The following is a 26013-nucleotide window of genomic DNA, read 5'->3' as shown; positions in this document are numbered from 1 at the left end:
CTTCCCGTGACCAAGAGACTCAATCCTAATAGTGTTTCCCAAGGTGAATCAACCCAACCCTAGTGTTTGTTGCCAATAGCAAATTCTATACAAACCCTAGTTTGATTTATAAACCCTTGTTTCAGCCCCCTCTATCTCAAAGTTTACTCTGATACAAGGTCTATATTTATAGTAAAAGTATCGCTTACAATTTGGAACAAATCTGCACTGAAAAATACATTTCTGTTTTTTGCCTCCAGCGCACCATCGTACCACGTTGCGATCCCATCGTGGCACGATTTCTCCATAACCTGATTTTAAATTAACTCTCACAATGGAGATTTTGTATCATGAATAAATAATTAACCCGCAAAGCCCTTTCCTCTCAATGTGATTTTGAGAGGAAACCCACAACCAATACAATCTGATTTTATATCATTCCTTTTTTTCAAAACCCTTTCATCCCTTTCAAACTCGCAAACAAAGCCTTAATGTTGAATCCGAAAACCAGTTCTTACGATTTGATGGTCAAAATTGCATATCTCTAAATCCCTTAAGTTGACTGCAGGGTTTGAATCACTTTTTTGTAGTGGGAAGATTTGTTTTGGGATTGAGCTATTCAATTTTGGATCAAACTTGGGTCACTCTTCATCATCATCTTCCTAAAATAAAAGAAAACTTTATAAGGAATGCAAGACTACTTCACATGATTAAAGTTCATTCCTCACCCGGTGGTTTTAAATGTGAAGAATTGAATTTTTAAAAAGAATCTATCGTTGTTTTCTAGGAACTAAAATGAATGCAAACATGCATTTAACTGATACTAGTACTAGATGTGTAATGTGTGGGATGATTTACTGTGTTGGCACGAAGTGTACTATTTGAGAACAAAATGTATTAATAAGATTAAGAAGTTGAATTTGGGATTAAGAGAAATCTCACAAATAGAATTTAACACATTATTTTATCTAAAATCTTAAAAGTGTGTTTGAATGAGATAATGTTTTGAGGGAATGTAATGTTTTGAGAGAATTTAAATATTTTGAGGTGAATTTCATTGTTTGGATAATAATTTAAAGAATTTTAAAATGATGGAAATTTCTGAAGTATTTTGTTCAAGTTAAATTTAGAGAATTTCAAATGACACCTAAAAGTTAAGAATTTCAAAATTCTTCGTTGTTATATTTTATCAAATTTTGCATTTTGGTCCTCAAATTTTCCAAAATTTTCAATTTGCCCCAATAAATTTTTAAAAATTGCAAATTGACCCCTCAATTTTTAAAAAATTATTTGGCCCCTCAAAATTTTTGAAATTTACATATTGACCCCTAATTTCAATTTTCAAATTTGGCCCAAAAAAATTAAAGTTTATAAAAGTTGTTCAAAAATGATGGCAATGAAATTTTTTATTTCTCCATCCAAACAAAAATATTGGATGTGGTAATTGAATTTTTTTGAATAATTTAGAATTTTAGACAATTTAAATGACTCAATTAAATTGCCTTAATTTTTATTGAATATTTTTGTATGTTCTCATATAATTTCAATTAGAGTATGTTCTCTATTTATTTTTTACAATTGAATATTTTTTATTTACTCTTTTCGTGTAACTCTTCTCTTATTCACATTATATGACCAAATGAAAAAAATAAATAGAGAACATACTCTAATTGATAAATCATCACATTAATTTGCAAGGGAAAATATTCAATTGTACCTCTTCATAGGTCATTCTTTATGTGTAATATTCAAGATTACAAGTCACTAGTAACAAACTCATGTGTTGTCAACTTCTATACACATTTCATTATTCTAGTTTGCTTTTGATAGCATACTTACCAATATTTGACCATTAGGTATGGTAAATGTAACCATATGGTCAAATTATAATCATGTACAAATCACCCAAACCTTTACCTGGTTTAGGGAATATAAATTATGGATCATAATATATATTTGAGTAAATATATTGAGATTAATATATACTATCAACTTTTAGCATAACTACACTAAATCTTTTTGAAGACTGTATACTTCTGCAGCAGTGTAACTTGTTCTTCTTCTTCTTCTTTCTTCAATATGTAAGAAGGTTCACATTGATTTAAATTGATGCTTGCATTGTTGTTGAGACCAATAGGCATGAGCAGATAAGACTCTGTCGAGAAGCTCTTGAGGAACAGGTTCTCCTCTCCTTTGCTGAGGAGAAATTCTTGCTGTGTGAACCAAGGTCTTCCACTTATCCTGCAGCATTTCGAAAATCACGTAACAGTTACTACAATGCAAAGAGTTCATACTTATCAACTGCACGCATCTCTGTGTGAGTGCGTGCAGTGTATCACCCTAGTCTTATTAGGGAACCATTTAAAAAAATTAATAAAATTTTAAGAAGTGCCCTAATAAGACTTGGGTGTTACATGCAAATCCTTTCTCTATGGCTATTGGTACATATTTGACATTTCTGCGCTCATGCAACTGCCGATTGGACCATTAGATCAAGATCGAGTAGCTCATGGTTCCTCTTTGTATTTTGGACCTTATTTACCAGAGCTATGATATGAGCCATCCAACCTTAAGCACACAGCCTAGATCGCATGATTGCATTAAATACATGTTTCTCAGACTATACGGAATTTGTACTGTATCCGTGTGGGCACACACATGTCCTCGATATGTGCACCCGCATATGTGTATTCGCATTCTAGTACTTCAAGAAATTTTCTACTACAGAAGCAAAAAAAAAAAAAAAATCTGCAAGAAATAACTAGCAATCTTGAAAGCACAAGGAAGATAATTTATCAATGAAAGTACCTACTAGCCAATGTTTTAAGCTAACTCTTCTACTATTTGGCACAAAAGAACCTTTACTCAAGTAGTTAGAAAGGCAAAAGGTTAACAATTAGTGAGATTTCACATCACTTACCTTCAAATCGACATAAGTTCGATGCTTTGCATGGTCAAAAGCACGTTGTTTGACATCACGCCACCTGCAACACACAAGTAATATATAACACCATACAGTTTATAGAACTACTGATTAACCAAAGCAAAAGATTAAATAAAACACCAAACAAACCTTCCAGTTCCTAGTTTTTCAACTGCCTGAACCAATGCTTCTACTTCTAGAACCGAAAATGGCCTCCTGATTCGGCGCTGTCCAAAGTAGGAATTCCCTGATTTACGCCGGTATGGAACCACAGCTAATGCATCCATGTTAATGGCAGGAACTGTGACTAGAGCTCGACACTTTGACATGTTATTGTTGTTAGCTGAAGCTTCTCCTAGAGAGGAGACCATGTTGAGATCACCTTCGGCGCAATTTTCAATTTTGACCGTAGAACGTTCCCGAGATACATTATATGTTCCTTGTTGTAACATTAAAGATGTTGATTGCCTGTTTATTGAAAATGAGTATATTAGTTATTGCTGTTAGAATTGCCTGATACTGGCACAACGTTGGAATTCAAGTGTGAGTTATTAGTCTCTCTCACATCGACTAGAAATGTGCAAAATGAAGGATATATATGTAAGATAAAAATAAAATGCTATATAGTTAAGAAACTCCAAATATATGTTTGTACCTAAAGTATCTATAGATTTTCTCTAAGGCGTCGTTTGGACTCAAATAAACGTTCCTGACGGAAATCCATACATAATGGTTACCTAGAAAGTTTTGGTTGTGAACCAGTGGTTAGGAAACAAGGGTCTTCATTGTATGAAGATGAAATTCGATTATGTCTCGGCTCCAACATGAACCCTAACCTATGACGTTTGTCATCTTGAGATATCCCGGTCTGGATCAAAGTTTTACTGTCATCTCTAATCTTCTTCCCTTGAAGAAGGATGCCTACGTGCAGTTCGTCTCCAAGTATAGTTGTCACGGCTTCCATTACTGTCCTCTGCAAATAATAACAAAATAAATCTAGCCAATAGACATTGTGAGAGTGCGAAAATTATACAATGGATTGCTTATTTTAGTTACTATACTTGTACTTTATACATTTGAAATATATTTACTTTGGATAAACAACTTAATTAAACGCTTATAACATAGACGTTTCATCATATAAGTACTTATATATAGGCTATCTTGGAGATTTTATGGAAATCAAGTGAAAACGCCTTATGGACATATCTTAAGCTATTTCCATAAGCTTTACCAAACAGTCTCACAAGCACTTACACTAGCAGGTATACTTGAATAAGCCGATCCAAACAGGCCCTAAAGATGCTAGGTTCAAGGCTCGGATTGTCATAAAATTGTCCACATGATTCAGTATTGTACTAGCCTCCATGAATTTAGTAAGAGCATGATCTGTTCAACTACATTACTCATGAAATTGTGCATAAAATTGTTCCACTGTCTCTTTTAGACGAAGTTTAATTACATACCTTCAGCGAACCAATAGTTGCAGTTTCAGGGATATCAATAAAAAGCTCTGGGACTTTAAAGGATTTTATGCTAAGCTTCACTGCAAAGTACAGATTAAAACCATGTCAGAGCCTTATATAACAAGTATGTTAGACTAAGGCCCAGTTTGGATAAACAACTTAATTAAGCGCTTATAACATAAACACTTATCATTTAAGTGCTTATGGATAAGCTATTTCTATAACAAAAGATAAAAGTATAAAGTCAAATTCTTTTCAATAAGCTATAAATAGTTTTATAAACTATTTTGAAGAATGGAGAGCTTATGGAAATAAGTTAAAAACAGTTTATAAACATGCCATAAGTTGTTTTCATAAGCTCTCCCAAACAGTCTCACACGTGTTTATGTCAGTAAATAAGTTCTAGTAAGTCAATCCAAACAAGCCTTTGGATTAAATGATCAAATATGGTCAATCATTTCACGGACTTTCCTACCGTTACAACCCTTGGACTCAGGATGAACTTCTTCATCAGCTATAGAAGACGATTCTTCAATTACTGCAAATGATAGTTTGGATCGTTGAGCCAAAACGGAAAAACAAGCCTAAAAGCAAACAGATTGCAAATAAAAAAGAGAGAAAGAAGGCAACCATGCATTGTTCCGCCTGTACCATGGTTCGTGCCATTAACCCTTGTACAAGAAGAATCAACTGTGCCTTGACAGTGAGACCAACTATCAGACGTAGACGATGAGGTTTGATAGAAAAACTTTCTTTTCTTAAATGGATACATCATTTCTGAATTTTCAAGCACAGAATTGTCCCCACTATTGTTCTCATCTGTGACAAAAACAATTAATGGAACTATCAATAATCATAAAGAATGATGAAATTGATTGACAAAATATAGAATCCATGCATCATTGAAGATTTATTTGATTGAATTAGTGTTATCAATTGCCGATAACAGAAAGTAGAGGTTTGTTCAAATTCCGCTACAATGCTATAGTCGCTACTTGACAACACTTTGTACTAAATAACATTGGACAGAACAATAACAATTTGTTCAATTTTGCGACGCTATAGCTGCTATTTGACAACACTGGCTTGAATCACAATTCGGAACAGAGCAAACAAATTGTGAGACTCAAAACAAAATAAAAAATCGACTGCAAGTAAAGCTAAATACCATTCACGAAAGGACTTGCATCCTTAACCTTTATTGTATCTGTCGGTGGGTCAGGTATCTTATTCTTTGAGTTCAGTTCAGTGGACCGAACAAAGTTTTCGTCATCATCTCTATTAAGTAATTTCCTAGTACCGGAACCATTCGGTAAAGAATCAAGATTCCTGCGGAAATGGCCCTCCAATGAAGGTTTCTCCACATGATTTTCCGCACTGCAATCTCTTGATGCTCTTTGGCTTGGTTCTATTAATCCATCAGATCGGTTTTTGATGCGAATAGTTTTCTCGTTTGTACTTCTCAATTTCACACGTTCATCTTCCCTCTCAATGACATTCTGTCCTTGCCCTTCAAGATGATTGTCATGAAACGATGAATCACCTGCGACTCTGAAGAGAGTTTCATAGAACACAACATTGTTAAATGACGACAAGTTTCAAACCCAAAATAATAGCCATTCAACATTGAGAAAATGAGACATTATGCATTTTTAGTGTAAACTAATTTTACACCGACGTCCAATGAAAATTCATCATTCTGCAGTGCAGAGTTACAAAATAGACTTTTGTAGCATTATAATGAATTCTCATTGGATGACAGTGTAAAACTACAATGCATCTCCATTCAACTCTTCAACATTTACCTTTGATTTTCATGTTTCCCTTGCAAACTAGGGACACATCCAGAGACAACTTCACTGCAAGTTCCATTCTCAAATTGCTCCTCCTTAAACGATCCTACTTGATTCTCTTGTTTATTTTCCTTTATGTTAATACCAAAAACAGCGAGAGGATCTTTCGCAGAAGCAGCATTATCGGGAATGGAACTCTGATTCTTCTGCAAAAGGTTGCCCGCTACACTAGCCAAAATATCAAATGCTTGTATCCGATTGCTGTCAGGTCTCTTCCTGACTGTACCCCTCCCCTAAACATGTATATTGGAATTATAAGAATATCGAAACTTGATTCATACTACATATGTAGTACCGACATTTCTGATTGAAGGTATGTCTGGTGTCTGACACCGACACGTATGATAACATTAAATTACTTCCATTTTCTCAAACTATTACAGATGTCGATCTGTCAGTGTTGTATCAGGTGCACCTATGTCAGTGCTTCATATCGTAATACAAGTCAGTAGGGAATGTAGAAGACGATAATAATTTGCTTACCCTAGGAGATCTTGAAGCTCTAGGAACTTGATAGCCATTAAAACTGTAATCCAACCTCTTCTGCATAATCATATCTCAGAAAATCATCCCTACAAGAAAAAGTCATTAGAAAACATAAAGCGAGCTTCCTCGAGTTTCGATGACACCCCCCCAGATCAGAACCTGTCAGCATAATCAAATTCAAATATTAGTCAATAACCAATAAGTATAAAAAAAAATTACATGACAGTATATATCAATTAAATCCTATGTAAAATGTGTTAAGGGGCTTAACACAAAACAACAAGTTTCTTACCGTGCCCGATATGTATCGACAGTTAAGACAATGTAGCATAGAGAAAATGAAGAAAAAAAAAATATTGAAAACTTACATGTAAATGGACATTAGAAGAACAACTATTCACCCCATGTTGAAGACACTGTTATCCTGTTTGAATCTGAAGCAGATACATACCCTTCAATATTTTCAAAAGTGACAAAAATAAAATCAAATAAATAAATAAAGTATTGTTAGTTGATTTTCACAAACAAACAAAATCCACAATTGTTACATAAAGATCATCATTATCCATACACAGTCATATTAAATCAATTAAAGATTATAACAACAATATTCAAAAAACAAAAATCACTGGAAAAAACCACTTAATAAGAAATAATAAACATTGTTCAAATGGATCTTTGATGAATACATAAATTTTTTACCACAAAAACACACACAGATCAAACATTTTCTTTATTTAAAAAAAAAATAAAACAATAAAAGTAGGAAAATTAATCAAGCACTAGGAAAGGAACTTGAATATGATCCTAGAAAAAATTTGAAGGAGATTTACATTGTGCAATGCATATTGATATACTCATAAAATAGAAACATTTTACACAGAAAAAAACACTTTTTAGGATACCCTTTTCCAAGTGGAAAAAAGAAGAAGAATTGTTGTTGAAGAAAAGAAAAGCAATGAAGAATTTTCAAACCTAGTGAATAGTACTATGTTGTATGAATGTCTGAATGAAGAAGAAACAAGAAAAACCTTGTGAAAAACCACCACACCTTTGTGTTATTCTTAAACCTCTCACAAAACCAACTAACTAACTGTTTTTTCCAAACGTTTGACCATAAAACATATATCCTAGGAAGGGTCTAACATGTCTTTGTACCGAGTATAGTAAGGTTTAGTTACAAAAACTAGAAACATTTGACCGGTTCCTTAGTTTGTGATGATCCACTCATCACTCCTTGCTTTATGTCACTTCTTTGTTTAACATGTGGCACACTCTCCACTCATTTTGGGGGGTTTTTTCATCATCTTATCTCATTCACATAAACATCACACAAATGATAATTCTTAACTCTAGCCACATCTTGTCCAAATTTGCTAACTAGTCCCTTAACTTCTTCTATTTTGAACCCAAAACCAAATGGTTAAGAAATTATATATATACTTGTGCTGCACTATATTGGTCTAGGTGGTAAGAGATTGTTCTCCAACGAAGATTTGTCATCATAAAGTGCATGTGAAAACTTTGTATATATAATATTGTAACCAGAAAATGGGACGGTGCCCCAATAAAAAAATTTAACAAAATATATAAAAGGGAAAAAATTGAATCGGAAGATTATTGTACATTTTCAGTTGACATTGTGCAAAAAGAACATGAGTATGAGTCTTTAAAATGTGAATCAAGTGGTTCTAATATAGGATCCATGCTCCAAAGTTAACACTCAAACTTGAGAATTTAGTAACTAAAGAGAGCATAGTTTACACAATAACACATATGGATCATAATTCAATCTTTATATTCATAAACAACTCTAAAATATTGAATAAAATCAATTAATTACATCCATAATTGGGGAACTAAAATTAGAATAATAATATGAAGTATGAATAATTTAAGAGTTGGATTTTTAGTGCCCCAATTGTCGATGTAACTAATTGATTTTATTCATTATTTTATTTAATCACATGCATTTATTAATTTTTACTTTGTAACGCCCCTTTAACTTTGTTAGCAAGTATTTTACATAATTTAAATAATATAAATTCTCCTTTAATATATATATATATATATACACACACACACATGCATGCATGCATGCATACATACATATGGGTATCGTCCCCTCAGCCCAAACTCAAGGCCACCCCTGAGTATAAGCTTTGTTTTAATACATAAAATAAAATGTTCATAAATCTTAACTCAACTAATAATGTCAATGTTATTAGTTTGGACGTATTCATTCGAATTCGAGCCTATTATCTTGCAGTTGTATCTCAAAGTTTTATGTGATGCTTGCCACTTCGTTTATAAGCCAAAATAAATAGAAATTGTGGTTACATTTGTGTTTTCTATGACATTTTGATTAATGTATTAGTTCTACAAAGTAATTTTCAGGAAAAAGCCCCAAAAAATATTACAATTGTAATTCATTTCCTATTTTTATATATATATATGGGTTAAGTCACAATTCTCTACTTTTAAAGTGTTGAAATTTTTAATTAAGAAAAAGTTAATATTAATCTAAAAATGTGATAACAATATTTTTTTATTAAATATTAAAATGTCCTGCATATATTTTTTAAAATCACATTTTGTCAATAGAAAGAAAAGGACCTATAAGACCCAAGTAAGAAATAGAAATTTTGGTCAAAAAAAATTGTGTGGTTATACATGATTAGAGGAAAGTGAGTGAAGGAAAGAAGATTATGATTAGTTAGTTTTAGTTAGTAACAAACTATTACTTTGTCACTAGAGAATCAAAGGGAATATTTTCTTATTCGGTTTTAATTAAATTGATCTCTTCTAATTTAGCATCAAATAACATTTCCTTAAATTATGGCTTGTTATTATAAAATTATTGATGCTCCACTTTCTTTGCATACAATTTGGTTAATTCCTCTTTTTTCTCCTCAACTTTTTAGGTATTTTTGATCTTGAAACGTGCTTTTATTGTTTCCTTTTTTAACACTTTTAATAGCTTGGTGGAGACTTTTCAAAGAGAATAATAACAAAATTAAAAGCCTTATATATATTATAAAATTCAATTGATGTTGTAAAAAAAAATTGTTTCGTGCTCTTAATAGCTTTTCGAACTACCATCCTTGAAAGCCACTATAACAAAATATGGGATTAGCTCTGTAAAATATGTGGTTAGTCTCTAGCAAGATTTAGCTAACAATATTTTCTTAACTAATGCGCAACTAATAGCTATGATATTTTTCAGTGTCGACCCAACATATTTTGAGGCTTAAAGTGGGCTATAATATAAGGCTTTTTTAATGAGTAATTAATATAAATTCATAGGTTTTATAAAAAAAAACATTACAATTAAAAAAGAAAAATAAATTATTGCATTATATAAGTGGAAGTGTTGTAAATGCATGTAAGTACAGCGCTGACAGAAAAATAGTGTACATTGTAAAGCTGTGTGAGGAAGTGTTGAACTCATATTGTAAGCATCATAAAGCATCGCGTCTACCATCTTTGTTTCATGACAAAGTTGTATAATTCATTTGTTTTGTGGCCTTTATTTATTTGTGTGTCTATATATATATATATACTCCCTCCGTTCCTTTTTAACCGTCACTTTTAGAGAAAAAATTTGTTCCTCTAATTAACTGTCACTTTCAAAGTTCAATGCAACATTAAATGATGTTTTACCAATATTATCCTTAGATATTTATTGCAGAGAGAAACATATGAATTGAAATATTAAATTAACAAGGTCATTATAGTAAAAGTAAAAACAATTCTAACATTTACGATAAACACGGTTTGAAATGAGTAAATTTTTCTTAGGTAGTAAGCTAAAGCTCATATATGGTAAGTGGAGTTTCAGAAGATAGTTTCTCAATTTGAGTGTGAGAAGATAATTGATTGTGTTATGTATTTATAAATTAGGTTAGAAATGACATTGCATGTGGTATAATGATATGTTAAGTGGTGATATCCTATTTGAAAGGTAAATATAGTGATATCCTATTTGAAAAAAAATATGGTGATATCCTATTTGAAAGATAAATGATCCTCATATAGATCATTTTGCAAAAGGAATTACTCATGAAAGTTGTGCAAGATACATCGATGGAGTGGATTTAAAGTCTTGAGTGAAGAGAAATATGGTGGATATCCACTACATATTTCGCCCCTATGACGTATGGTAGTGTTTAATATGAGGATGAACTTTGAGCTCTTAATAGATGCATGGTGTTATAGAGAGACACTTGATGTAAATATCTACCTGAGTGTGAATGTGAAGGCCACCTTTTATTAAAGACTTACGTAATCTTTCTAGAGTGCTCATGAGCAATTCATAGTCAACATATAAAGGGTGTTATTATGGTGGAAATAATTATCGCGGAGTTATCACAAACATAAATCGAACTTGAAGATTGTTAGATCTTGTGTTATTGGACTGTTTCAATAATGTGAACAATAAGAAGGTGAAAATGATGAAAGTTTCATAAACAAATTTCAAAGCGTGTGTGGATGCACTGAGTTTTAGGTTGGATTCGCCCCCACCAATTTATGAAAATTATATGTAAATATGTAAACTGGCGAATCCCTTTTAGGATACTTTTGAATACTTAACATAAATTGCATACTTATATCAAATGTATCGATCAATGATAGCTTATAAATTAATACTTTCTCATTTACTCTCAAGCACTAGAGAAAAGAAATGATTCGAAATAATTTCAACATAATGTTAACAAACATTTATTTTTTTGTTATGTTTTTTTGCCACCATGGTCCGGATTTATATAGATTAGCTTCATCTTCATCTACTAGTTCGAGGATCACCCACCTCATACATCATAATCATGCTCTAGATCATCTTCGTCATCATCATCACTATCGTCAACCTCATGAAGGTGAAAACTCAAGATTCGAGATCATCAACTCATTTGGGTTGATTTGGTGATATTGGCTTAGGACCTGAAGTGTGCTTCTCCTCAAAGTCTCAAGTTCAATTTCCTCCACTACCAATTTAAATGAGCTAATTTAACTTCTTCATACTATATAAACTTCATCATCATTCTCGTCGCCCCCAATTTATCTTCAAATTCAATCCAAAAAAAGGTTCCAAATCTAAGCTCATCATTTTTTAACCACAACCCAAAAAAGTTATCATTATACTTGACAACATCACCCTCATCATTCTTAGTTTATCCTCAACTTCATGAACCAATAAAACAAAAAAGTAGGTGCATTAAAACACCATCACCAAGAACTACAACACACATGTCCCGATTTTTCTAACACAAGTAAAAGAAGGAATGCTCTAGAACATTTACATATAAAGAAAAAAATGGTTTGATTTTCTTTACTAAACCTTCTTAGTTTATTCTTCGTTACTTTGCCGACTAATGCATTATCCTACCAACTGAGCTATGCTCACGGAACTGCTTCATTTTTCTTTGTTGTTAGTGTATCTCTTTGCGTTTTATGGTTTATGAATTTTTTATTTGGCGGGAAATTTCAATTTTCAAGGTTTGATGGGTGAGAGTTGTGGTCTTGTTCTTGATGGAAATTAGAAAGAAGATTATTAGTTTTCTTCATATTTAGAAGGAATAAGAGAAGGTGTTCAATGTAGAGAAAGAAAGGAATGCAAATAAATTAAATATTAAAAAATTGCAATAAAACATTGTATATGTTGATGTGAAACTCTAATATCAATTAAAATGTGCACGTGATAGTGTCACATAAACTTTTGTTAGTTAAAAATTTATTGTGTTAAAATTCCAATTTTCACGTAAGGTAGTCTGATAATTTAAAGTTTGGTCAAAAGGTAAGTAAGCATGATAAGATTGAAACAATAAGAAGGACCAAAAGTGTAAACGAAATTTTTTGGAGGATCCAAACATATCATTTTTTTCTAGGAACTATAACCAAAAAACTCAATATGCGTAAGGACGAAAAAACTTATTTAACCTTATTTTAAAATTTTATTTAGATAGAAATTTAAGATTCACTCTTATCAATTTAATTCTTAAGAGAAATAGAATCTAATAATCTGAAATTCAGTCATGAGGTAAGTAAAACTTATCACATATTAAAATTAGAGATCGAATTTAGATACTCCATATCAATAATTTAATTTTAAAACTATAGTAGAATTGAGAATTTTAATTTTAATTTAGAAATTTAATTGTTATATGAATTAATAAAAATACAATTCAAAGAAAAACATCAATGTGGCGTTGTTTAATTGTTTTGTCTGTCATTTTTGTGTGACGTTGTTTTTCTTTCTTATTTCGTTCAGGCATTTGTTCGATTTAGATTGTCAGATCAGATCCAGTCAATGACTTTGACATCTTCAACGTTGCAGATCCGAAGACATGAGTATTCCAGAGACTTGAATATAGTCATATGTGCAGGTTTTTTTACTTTGCCGTTTTATGCTATTAACATGGTTGTTGTGAGATTGTTCTTAGATTCATCTTTTTTGTTTTTAAAGAATTTACATTGCATCGATGTACTTTATCAATTTGAATGGATGTATATCATTTATTTTTAGTTAAAGAACACAAATTCAAAAATAATTAAGTTTACATTAAAAATAAATAAATTTTGAATATTAAATAAATCATACATTATTGATTCTCCTTCATCCTCACGTATTAAATATGACATTTAGAATCATACATATTAATCACAAAAAACACCCCACTAATGACATGCACCAACCACCAATAGCAGCTTTATTCTTCATGTATTATTAAGACTCTTAGAGTCATGTACGTCATATGTAAATAAATATTATATATGTTATAAACACAAAGTGATTGTATATTTTAACCCTTATTACATTAACTATGTATCCTTTCAAGAAAGAAAACTATGCCCGCTAAAATAATTTGATTAATGTTTCATTATTACGTAGTTATTTTGTAAACTAACATAATAAAATGACATTATATTGTGGTTTTTTTTTTAAGAAATATATATACATTTTATGCCATTAGAGTATAAGTTGATGTCTCTGATGGTGATGCCTTGATTTTGTGTCAATTTATTAAAGGGTTAAATATGTTTTTGTCCCTATAAAATAGAGGTCTTTCAAGTTTAATCCTTACTTAATTTTAATAGTTCTTTTAATCCCTAAAAAAAAAATTCTGCACTCAGTATTAGTCTCTCCTCAATTTAAATTTGTTTAATTTATACTTAAACTATTGAGTTTTTGAACAGTTTTTTACAGACATGTTAAGAACGTTACTAAAAGTTCCTATGCAAAAAAATGTCGCAAAATTTGATTTCTACGTCCAGATTTTGTTAATTTTATCTTTAACTTTTGTCGTTTTAAAAAATTCATATTTAATTCGTTTCATGTTAAAAAATTCTAAATTTTAGTAAATGTACCTTTCGTAGTGTTCTAAACTTGTCTCAAAAAAATCGTTCAAAAATTTAAGAGTTTAAGGATAATTAAACAAACTTTGTTGTAATAAGGATTAAAATTAGAAGTAATTCTTTTTTGTAAGGACTAAAAAATCTATTAAAATTAAGTAAGGATTAAACTTGAAAGATCCTTATTTTATAAGGACCAAAAAAATATTTAACCCTTTATTAAAAAAAAATAAACTTGTCTAAGTTATATATTAAACAAAAACAATCTATAATGTTTGATAAAATCAATACTTATAAGTCTTAGAAATTTATATGCCCTCTGATTATTATTAAATTCTCTTTTTTAAGTGATGTTTAAGAATTAGAATATTTACTTATCAAATGCTTTATAGGAAGAAAAAAATTATAAAATCAACTAAAATTTTTTTTTTTTTTTATAAGGCCAGAGCAAATGACATAAAAAGAGCGGCTCCCAACTAAATCGGTACCCAACTCTAATGTGTCAGATGCTCATAAATATATTATTAAAAAAAAGGAAAAAATACAAAAAAGAAAAAACTGGGGACATAAACCTAACCAGTTTATCCACAAAATGGAGATCTACCGAAACTGGTAATATGAAAATTAAAAACAACACAAGTGGATTATAACATCCTCTTAAGTAGAGGTCTAGACTGCGGTGAATGGACCAACCGTAACACGGAACAGATCTACGTACCATCCTCTCCCTGCAAAGCACAACAAGATAAATGATCTTTTGAGCCCAAAGTACATACCAAATAAGACTCTCCTTCCGGCGCGGGGAGGATATTGGAAGCGATAGCCCATAATCGCAACCACCATCCAGAAACATCCGGATCAACACCACAATGCGTCCCTTATCAGACTTTGAAGAACGACAACAACCTTGAGGATGACGACGACGGTAGGTTGGGAATTCGAGCTGAAGCTTGCTGCCGGAGAGGAAACCGTCTTATTTGACACATCTACTCAACAATATGAATTGAACTAACCAATTATTCAGAGACAAACATTAGCCTATCTTTTTGAGGGATGGTATCGGAATTGACCGCTAACACGGACAAGATTCATGTACCAACAGCCCTGCGACAAATCACAGCAAGCATTAAGAAGATTGCTTTTTAGGCCCCTCCAGTATCTCTTTAGGCCCCCTAAAAATACAAAATTAACTTTGGTATTTAAAAATTGGTGCCTCCGAAGTGTATCTACCGGATGCACAGTTTTTAGATTTCTGTTTTAAACCTCCTGTATATACATACCGTACTGCAGGTAGCTATATATAAAAGGGTTTGTTTTTTCAAATTTCTTTTTTGAACCTTTTATTGTTTGTTTCAACTTTATGTCTCTGATTAGTCCTTGTATTGGAGCTCTAATATTATGTGTTGTGGGAACTTAGTATTATATCAGAAGAGGAATCAAATTAATCAAAAGCAGTAATAATTGATTGATTATGTGTATTTTCTTGCAGATCGGCCACTTAACAAAGTGAGTTAATCCACCATCGGTAAACATGTTATACTGTCCTTACTTGGCTCTCACAATATTTTTTTTTAGCATAAAAGATAATAATTTTTGAAATATCAAAATAAATAATCTGATACATATATATTAAGCATGAAGTTTCAAAGTACTCATCTATATCCAGAACCATAAACTAAAGAAAACAAGCCAACTTTGTCCCAATTACAAAAACTATGAAAATACAAGGTGAACAAAAGAAAAACGACAAACATAACCAGTTAAAAAAGGGACCAAACTTAAGCATCTGCAATTGTAAACTAATTCCCAGTCCCCAATTTTGAGACTCTAAATCAATCAACTGGAGAAGGAAGGAGATATTGGAGAATCGAGTTGGGTTTCCGACAAGCCATTGGGTCCGGGTTTCTGACCATTCTCGTCTGGACATTAGAGAATAAAAGAGAAAGGAAGAGAAGAGAGGATGGTAAATGGTGTAATATAAAAGAAGTCTGTTTGGTATGTTTTTTCATGAGCAAAATGGTCCTCCAGTAGATACATACCGGATTGTTCATTAGAAGAGGAAAGCGATGAAAGAAATGAAGACTATACAGACTCAAAAAGTTACAAGCATGCCTAATGTTGTATAACTATTAATTAGATTGTAACCAACTATTAATTAGTTATTTTAGGGAAAACTATTAGTTAGTTGATATTATGTTTCAATTTTGATCATATTGATAAATTATAATTAGTGAATACTTCCTTAAATCGTGCCTTGCTAATCAGTGCTCATTTTCCTTCTGCTAACTTTTTTCTTGTTGTGTGAACACTTTTATTGTTTATGTTATTGTTATTTTTTGATGAATATATATATATATATATATATATATATATATATATATATATATATATATATATATATGATGGAGCAATAACAAAATTAAAAAATTTACAATGTATTATCATATATGGGTACTTTATACCTAGTTTCTAATACAATTATTTCATGCTGTGATTAAGTGTTACAAATATTGAATCCTTTCAAAAAAATATTGACATATTTATCACATATAATATATATATTTTTTAGATAGACGAGATAGCATTTTGTTTTCTTAGCATTTTTAATTCCTTATGAAGTGCCCTCAAGTGCTTACCAAGATTAGAGAACAAGTGTCGCTAATACAACTGTCTCAATAGTAAATACCAGTTCTAGTTATAATAGACAAATAAATCAACAAAAGTTAATGTATTCAACCAATATTATGGATCAAATACTTTAACTTTAATTATGATAAATATTTTAAACAAATAATATGTTATGTTTATGAAAAATATAATGACTTTTGTTATTGATATTTCTAAATAAGAATAATTTATTAATATTTTTTATGAATTAATTTATATTTAAAAAATGATAAAGCTGACATTGTCGAAAATAATTGGTGGTCGGGTTTACCATTAGACTGTTAATACAAAATTATTTTTAAATAATTTTCTTATATCTATAAATAACTCAGGCTGGAGAGCAATTTACGTAGACAAGCAGGCAGGGCATAGTGTGATCTTTAGAAACATCGTATCACATTGACATTTGATCCATAATATCAAGCATCTTTAGAAACATCATGTGTGTGTGTGTGTGGCAAAATGGATTGAACTAACAAAGCTAATATTAATTGATCAAATGCTACAACAACATAACACAGCCCCAAGAAACAAGATCAAATATCAAGCATTCAAATAAGAGATAAATTACAAACTTATAATAACAAAATGGCAGTTAAAAAAATAGGAAGAATTCCACAATAATGCCTATTCAGCTTCCAAATTATCAAATTGCCAAGGATTGAATTCTGGTCTACTTTCAGGCTCTTCAATGCAATCAGAACTATCTACAGCAGCGCGGTGTTCTGTATATTTACCGTTGTATTGATAAACTTCCAATTCACCCCAAGGTGTTGGAGTTACTTCCTCTGTCAGATCAAACCATCTAGGAGTGAACTTCTGGTTCTTGGCCTCTCGGTTTCTTTTCTCAGCTCTTTGCCTCTCCTCCAAACTGAAAAATAAGTTTAAGTGCACATAATGTAAGAGAACAATCAACACTTTGAACCCCCTTTTGTTATCTTTGGTTTGTAGAGAGGGTGAATAGTAGTTAGTTAGTTAGCTAGTTACCTGCTCTTCTCGTTGCCGGACACGGATAGGTCGCCCTTCTCAAGGGCCATTCTATCAGGACGAAGACGAGAGTCTGATGGCAACAACTTCTTGGGAGCAGTATCAAAGCTGTTAAGCTTGTGCGCAAAATAGGTGTATTGGAATTTGTCCTTTTTAGGAGTTTCAGCAACTCTCCAAACCTGCAGATTGGAACACCTTATTAAAAATAATTAAGAACGAAAAAAGAATGAAGAGCTAAGACTTGAGTGAAGAAATGTATTAAAATATACTACTTCAAAAGCTTCCCGAAGACACTGTGTCAGTGTTGGATTAACTTATGAACAAATTATTTGGGCTTATCTACTAACACAGGCATCTGACAGTGTCTGGGAGAGCTAAATTGACATAAAATACAACTAGCATTCAGCTAATGCCGATACGCTTTCTAAAGTAACTTATGAAAACAGCCTATTGTTCATATGAAACGGTTTGACCATATATTTCTCTTTGACTACAGAAACAGCTTACACTTAAATACTTATATAATAAGCGTGTATCGTATAAGCGCTTAATTAAGATGTTAATCCAAAGTATATTTTCTGATTTCCATAACTAAGCATTCAAACAAATGTATCAAGTTAAAGTTGACTTCAGTAAGAATTAGTGGATTCAATTTGTCTACGGGAACTAAACCTGTCATATAATCCCAATCTAATTAATTCCAAAGCATCATATGCTTTGCAAAATGCAAACAAACTTCGGATATTGTGACTTACCTAAAATTTTTTTCCAAAGCATATCAGGCTGAATGAGAAGTCACAAATTTCTACTACAATTTCATGAAGAATTGTAAAAACGTAATCTAAAAGAGTGTGCTATATTAGGCGATAGCATATCACCTCTCTGGCCATAACATTGAAGAAAGAGTTGAACTACTAACCTCTTTGAGCTCAGTGCCTGGAAGTGGTTCTCCTTCAGGGTCACAAACTTGATAACTCAAAGCTTCATTCCATTTTCCAGTTATTAGAATCTTTGGTTCTTCAGAGGAATTATACACATATCCATCCACTTCATATCGACCAGCTCTGCAAAATGTAAATGCCTTTTAACTTTTAAGTTACTAAAGAAGTATGAAACAAAAAGTTCACATATGGAGCAAGTAACTGAAATTGGCAGACAAATATGCAAAATGATTACATTACATCAAGGATATAACAATAACATCATTTATAGCAAAAAAAAACTTACATAAGCACACTGAATTGCGTAGCCACAAGTAAACTAAAAGAAATGCAATGCATATATAAGAAGTTAATGGCTGCTACAGTATGGACTAAGCATATACTGTAGGTTACAGGTGAAGTGAATGTATGCTGTAGAAATAAGCGATAATTTAGGAGAAAGTGGTCATACCCAAACCAGCCACATGGTTGAAAATAAAGCACGACTTTGTCCCCCGTAGTCAAATTTGTCAGGACCATATCCCCCGGTGAATCAATCCAAGTTCGTCCAAAAATCAAGTTGCTAATTTTTGTAGGTGGAGGCACCAAATCAAGCGTCACACCATCTCTTTTGAGTGTAACACGTGTCCTGCATCCAGATAAGTAGTAGCACGTTTATATAGACATACAACAACTTAAAAAATGCTTACTGAAGAAATGAATTTGCGTAGATATCGAACATTACAAAAAAAAAAAAAAAAAAACTACCACTTAAATTGAAGTAAGACATACGGAACCTCCTTCACCATATAATACACAGTTTAAAATCCATGTTGCAAAGGGAGAAAAGACAATAAATGTGTGACGACGATTTATTGGCAATTAATTTTTTTGAGTGAACATGCGAAGCCACTAACAATCCCCAAACTTAAATAACAGATGAAAGACAGAATAAGTATTACACCCTCAGTTCCTCTTTAACTGTTGTTTTGTCAATACCTTCAACAACTTATTGCAGAGAGAGGAATATGTGGAGTGATAAACATTTAAGATTATTATACGAAAGGAAAAAAAAAAAACAATAACTCAATCAAAAGTAACAAAATCTATTGGTTTTCTTGATATGTATAAATAGTCTTAAAACGACAACTAGAAAGGAACAACGAGAGTACCTTCCAACAGGATATACATCAGCCGAGTTGCCAAGAAATTTGGTTTTCAGTTTTGATGTTATATCATAAATGAAATGTTCATTTTCAGCATGCCCGGCACTCATTGGAGGGTGATGGCAGACCTGTAGCAATTTGTTTTTATAAGTGAACACAAGTAAGAATAATACTTAATACAAGAGAATTACAAAATAACTGTGAAAACTATGCATATTCCAGAGGCATTGTAAAAAAATAGATGCAAAGAGAGGCATGTAAACTTGGTGAAATCGGCATTTTCTTTAAAATCACTGAAGAAAGAAAATAAACAAGACATTAAACACACCTGCTCTGCTATAAATGACATGCCACCGTGGTTAGCCATTTCATAAGTCTCACCAAGAATTGGATTGAATGGTTTCCATGTTCGTTGATAGGCATAGTATACAGATATAAAGAATGATGCTGCAAAAATCATCTATAAGGTCATATTCCATGCAATGTATGCCCAAATGTATGTGTATGTGTGAGACAGTATAGTGGAATTTGGGTGAACAGCTATTTTCCGTGATATGTGATTTAGTGAAGAGTATTATCAAATTCTGTTTAATACTGTAGTGTAGCGGAACTTGAACAAACTACTATTTTCCAAGTGAGAGAAAGAGAGAGGGACTGTGAAATGATGCTTACAGGCATATACAAGTCTCATGTATGGATCATCAGTCTCATCCGCCATATCTAATAGGTAAGAGTACTCCATGAGCTGTGAAATTAGATAACATCCAATGAGTTTCTAACATAGAGAACATTTGCTAAAATAACTTGTTCAAATGTAATAATAGCACGAAAGAAATGCAACAAAGTACACATGTGATATATCACAAACCTCAGCCATTCTTTGTAGCATCGTCATTGGCTCAAAAACGATAACTGGAAGTGTCACCATTGATGTGATATCAGAGCCAACATACTTTTGCATCATTTTCCAGTAACTATCCCGTTCCTGTAATGTACAAAAGAGCACTTGAGGGATAAACTACAGAAATAATGCGTTGTAATTATGTAAACAAGAAGAAATTTATTTTTCTCCCAAGACCACCATGAGATAAATAAATGTGTTCAGATAATCAATGCCACCATTGGTTTGCATGACATATTATCCGCTTGCCATTGCTTGTGGTCATTGCGGCGCTATGGCGTAGCGGAATTAGAACAATCCACTAGTGTTCCGCGATACGCTGTTTCGTACAAAGTTTTGTCAAATAGCAGGTGCAGTGGCATTATAGCGCTATATTGTAGCTGAATTTGAACAAACTAATATTTTCTACGATCCGCAATGGAGAACATTGTTAACATGCAGAGAAGAGCTCATAGGTTGATTGAAGTACAAAGTAGACAACACCATGTTTCAATATGCACATTCCCATCTCTAACAACATAAATAGAAACCAAATTTTTTTTGCCTCTATGATACAATCTAGATTGCTTTCATCACCACAGTGTAACTTAACAGATTCATTCTTTCACTCCTTATTGATCAGCATAATTTACACACACACACTCATGAATACAAGCCTTGTGATTGATGACTTTATATTATTTTGACTGTACCATAAATACAACACAAAGATTATGATAAGCTACGTCGTACCGACATTTCAGATTGAAGGTGTGTCAGGTGTTCGACACACACATGTAGTTACATTCAATTATTTCCTTTTCTCATATTAATACCAGTGTCAACGTGTCTGTGTTAGTGTCAGTGTTTCATAGGTGACAAGTAGTGCTATACCTCGTCTTTCCATCGTCCCTTCTTAGCTTCCTCTTCAGCATCTTCCGTTCCTCCTTCTGGATTAACAACTTCCAATCCCTCAGGAGTACTAAAAATCAACATCACAAAATAATCAAAAACCATAAATCTCATCAGCTCATTAAACTAAACCAAACCAACAAAAACTCCAATAAACAACTCAAATAATTCCAAACTACAAATCCACTAACACTTAAACATCAAAACAAACTTCAAAACACAATAGCTTATCACACATCTATCAAGTGTTAAAACAGCTAACACATGTAAAAATTATACATCAGAAACTAAGTAGTTGGGTTTAAGTATTAATTAGCTCCCCCGAAGACTAGTCTTCTGAAGAATCCAAACTTGATTTCTAGGTGAAACAATTCTTGATCAGACTTTACTTACTGCTGGGCCAGAACTAGCCGGAGGATTAATAACACCAATAAAAAAAATTATACATCATGATACATATACAAAAAAAAAAAAAAAAAAATTGAAAGATGATCATCCAAAACAATAATCACTTCCATGATCTAGCAAAAGGGGAAACCGATGATTTCAAAGCAACCCACAAAAATAAAAATTGCAAAAAAACAAAAACAGATAAATTGAACAAATTTGAAATTATGGAGTGATAAGAAACATACTCATTAACGGATTTAGACGCAGAAGTGCCAAAATTGGAGAAAGTTGAAGCAATAGAAGCAAAGAAACCACCACCACTACTACTAGAAGAAGTAGTTTGTTTAGGATCCATTGGTGCCATGGAAATCGGTGAAAAACCTTATGAAAATAGAAACCCAATCGAAAAAAGTGAATTTTTTTGATGAATTTGGATCTAAAGTTAACGATCCAAATGGGTATTAAAATATGAGATTAATATTGTATAAAATAATGAATGAACAATAATAATAATAAGAATAACTTTAGGAATAAGAATAATAGAATAATGTAATTAATAATTTATAGAGAGAACAGCGAAGAAAAGTTGGGATTTTTCGTTGGCGGTTTTAGAGTTTGAAAAGTCTTTGATTTGTGATGAAACAAAAGACGTTAGAAAAATCAAAAGGGGTGGGGGTTGTGGAACACGCGCTTAGTGGAGAGCGTGTGAATGGTGACAATCCAAATTGGCGGCTTTTGGGAGGAACAAGTATTGCTGTTATGGTGTTGGAATGACGAGGATATCACTACCTTGGATCCGGTTGCTTATAAAACTCCATCCGTCCTAAATTGTACTCCCTCCGTTCCAAATTATATGACGTTTTAGGCATTTCACACGTATTAAGAAATGCAATTAATATTGTGTGGAAAAGAGATTTTATGAGTTATTTTACAAAATTGTCCTTAATAAATAATATGGAAAAGATAAATGAAAGAATTGAAAAAAGAGAGAGTAATAAATAACTAAGGTTACAATAGGAAAAGTAACATTAATGTTCCATTGGTATTGTAAAGCGACATATAATTTGGGAGAAAATTTTTTCCCTAAAGCGACATACAATTTGGGACGGAGGGAGTATCATTTTAAAAAGAAAAAAAAAATTCTTTGATTATATCGTTTTACAATACCAATAAAATATTAATGTTACTTCTTTTGTTCCTGTCTCCGTTTTAAATTATAAGCAAAAAAAATATTTTCACACTTATTAAGAAAACTAAAATATTGTAGTTTGTAGTATAGTTTTTTGTGTTATCCTTAGAATAAGTTATGTAAAAATAATTTTTATTGGTTATTAGTTATAGACAAAATGAAAGAGAGAGCATAATGAATGCAAATTGCATTTAATTTCTCCTTTGAAAAGATGATTTTTTGAAAAAACATAATTAAATATGATAAAAGTTAGTTTTTTTTTCTTATAATTTGATACAAAGAAAATCAATTTTTTTGCTTATAATTTGGGATGGAGGAGTACATCATTAACTATTTATTACTTATCTTTCAATTCTTCATTTATTTTTCTCATATCATTTATTAAGGATAATTTTGTAAAACAATTCATAATATTTCTTTCCCACACAATATTAATTACATTTCTTAATATGTGTGAAATGCTCAAAATATCATACAATTTGGAACGGATAGAGTATTTGATTATTTTTGGTTAACCCTCCGGTTCTTATGGAAAAAAGTGCTTTTAATTTTGAATTTTGGTTAAGAATTTTTATCCAGTAATTAAACTAGGTTCTTCACATCAATTCATCATTGGTTTGAAAGGTTTTGAATTCAATTGATTGATAACATTTAATTGATTTTAAATTTTAACCATAAAATAAGTGTGTGTCACATGTTTATCTTTAGATCTCATGTTTGAATTATTTTTATACAAGATAAGAATATATAAGATTTCACTCTAGCTTTAATTTACTCATTGCCAGTGAACGTTAAAATTGATGTCATAAATTAATCGATTTTTAGATTGGATATTGAGTCTTCTCACATTACATTAGGTACACGAGTTTTCTCGTTTATATGTGTTGTTTAACATTAGTCTTACTAGACCATCCACCCGTGCTGTCGCCCGGGTCATAATAATTGAAAACAAAACATGCAAATATATTGAGATTAAAAAGTGTTTGCAGTACAAAATAAAAATTTTATGATAAAATTACAATAAAAAAAGACATTAGGTTGGTAGATTGCGGAAAATATTCTTGTAAACTACATTCGAAGTGCTATCCATGCTTTTGTCATTCTCATCAGTTATTAAAATATTCAAACCACTCCTGGAGGTCACTCTGGATAGTGCGACATAAAGTTTACCATGAGAGAATACGGGTTGAGGACGATACACAACCACTTGTTTGAGTGATTGTCCTTGACTCTTGTTGATTGTCATTGCAAAACATATAGATAGAGGAAATTATAAGATCAACAATAAAAAATAAACATATTCTCACCTTGAGTGAGTGGTGTTGTTGGAACTGAATCATTAATGATAGAATCATCCACGATTGCTCATAATACAAGTGAACTTCATTGTTGGATTTGATAGCTATGTTCATCATCCCAATTACATCATTGTCACTCACCACTTCAAACAAGCTAGTTCTGAAACCTAACTCATAATTGAAACGCCTGAAGTGTGAAATCTTGAAATAGTGAGCACAATTTTTAACAAGATCATCGAACATAAAATGAATGATGTAATCACTACATATATCTTCCCACACAAAGTTATCCTCCTACATAGTCCGCTTCTTCATCAGAACCAATGAAATGTCTACCATGATGCAAAAACCAATGTTGTCTTTGGTTCCATCTGTCCAAAACATAACAACCATAAACACTACTCCCTCCATTCCTTTTTAACTGTCACATTTACAACAAAAAAAATTGATCATATTTAAGTGTCGCTTTTAAAGTTTAAGGTTGTAATATATCAATTATACCCTCAACCTCTCAATAACCACAACTGCATAGTCCATTATTATAGCCTAATCCAATTCTTGTACTCCATTAGATGTATTTTATCGAGGCCACAAAATGTTTTCTACTAATAAATGCAAAAAACTACTCGGCTTGTTCCATTACATAGAGTTCCACAATTTTGGCTCTTTAAATATGTACATTAACCATGTTTGATGTTATTCCATGAAAAAATACAACCAACGTTATTCCATGAAAAAGGAAATACCCATATATGTAATGGAAAACCAAAGAATCCATGAAACAAGAAATGATTTCGAACAACAATTGAGAAAAAAGTTGAAGGTTCATTGAACAATAATGAAGAAAAAACAGTGGAAGGATCATTGAACAACAATGGAGAAAAAACAAAATGGTGAATATTTTCTTGAATTAAAAATAAAATGATGAGATGCTAAAATATAAATTAATGCAACACACAATATTAAGAAAAAATTCTTAATGAATGAGTTAAATAAAAACAACTTACCATTGTCCAAATCATGGTCTGGGACTTCAATATTTTCTAGTAATGTAAACTGTCATATACAGTAATGTAAACTGTTAGGGGTGTTCAAAACCGAACCAACCCAATAAAAAAACCGCAAATCAAACCAATCCAAATCGAAACCGCAAAAAACCGCACTTGGTTCAGATGAATTCGGATGACTTTTGCACTAAACCGTGCGATTTGGTTCGGTTTGCGGTTTGCATCTTAGCAACCAAACCAAACCGCAAGAATAATGAATATTACTCAAACATGTACTAGCCCAATTACATAGCTCAAGAATAATCTCTTTCAATTCGGTTTTTCCATTGTTGCACCATCAGGTTCGATTCTAATTCCTTTCCATCTCTTTCAATTCATTTCCAGTGATGAATTTGTTTCCTTTACTTCCCAATAATTTGTTTCATGCTTATGTTTCTTCTTAATTTTACCTATTTTGATATAAGTTTTACCTAATATTTTATCATATAAACATCAAAATAAAATGTCCTATGTTTATTTTGTAACAAATTGGCAATATTA

At 31.7% G+C, this 26013-nt stretch overlaps 2 protein-coding genes across 7 annotated transcripts; both read right to left on the bottom strand.

The window, feature by feature from the left end:
- Window positions 1-1669: 1669 nt before the first annotated feature.
- Window positions 1670-7995, bottom strand: LOC25498486 (telomere repeat-binding protein 5). 6 transcript variants are annotated; one of them, XM_039827747.1, is made up of 12 exons: window positions 7683-7995; window positions 7076-7159; window positions 6705-6866; window positions 6174-6454; window positions 5537-5919; window positions 5020-5187; window positions 4844-4906; window positions 4369-4448; window positions 3640-3875; window positions 3053-3370; window positions 2900-2963; window positions 1670-2220 (listed from the first exon to the last, which is right to left on the bottom strand). In XM_039827747.1, exons 3-12 carry the CDS (start codon window positions 6774-6776, stop codon window positions 2071-2073), a joined length of 1815 nt encoding a protein of 604 aa, XP_039683681.1. In that variant the 5' UTR covers window positions 6777-6866; window positions 7076-7159; window positions 7683-7995; the 3' UTR covers window positions 1670-2070. The 6 variants fall into 6 exon arrangements, with proteins under 6 accessions (XP_039683681.1, XP_013448864.1, XP_039683680.1 ...); XM_013593410.3 differs by having other exon boundaries at window positions 4999-5187; window positions 7683-7994; XM_039827746.1 differs by having other exon boundaries at window positions 4999-5187; window positions 7739-7994.
- Window positions 7996-17191: 9196 nt separating this feature from the next.
- LOC25498485 (oxysterol-binding protein-related protein 3A) lies at window positions 17192-22573 on the bottom strand. Its single transcript, XM_013593409.3, has 10 exons — window positions 22225-22573; window positions 21572-21659; window positions 20666-20782; window positions 20470-20542; window positions 20126-20244; window positions 19804-19925; window positions 19104-19280; window positions 18631-18775; window positions 17712-17890; window positions 17192-17595 (listed from the first exon to the last, which is right to left on the bottom strand). The coding sequence occupies exons 1-10, from the start codon at window positions 22341-22343 to the stop codon at window positions 17352-17354; spliced, it is 1383 nt and encodes a 460-aa protein (XP_013448863.1). The 5' UTR covers window positions 22344-22573; the 3' UTR covers window positions 17192-17351.
- Between the last annotated feature and the right edge of the window lie 3440 nt (window positions 22574-26013).

Source organism: Medicago truncatula, chromosome 7 (genome assembly GCF_003473485.1).
Source record: "Medicago truncatula cultivar Jemalong A17 chromosome 7, MtrunA17r5.0-ANR, whole genome shotgun sequence".
Lineage (NCBI taxonomy): Eukaryota > Viridiplantae > Streptophyta > Magnoliopsida > Fabales > Fabaceae > Medicago > Medicago truncatula.
This window is presented reverse-complemented; position numbering and strand designations above follow the sequence as displayed.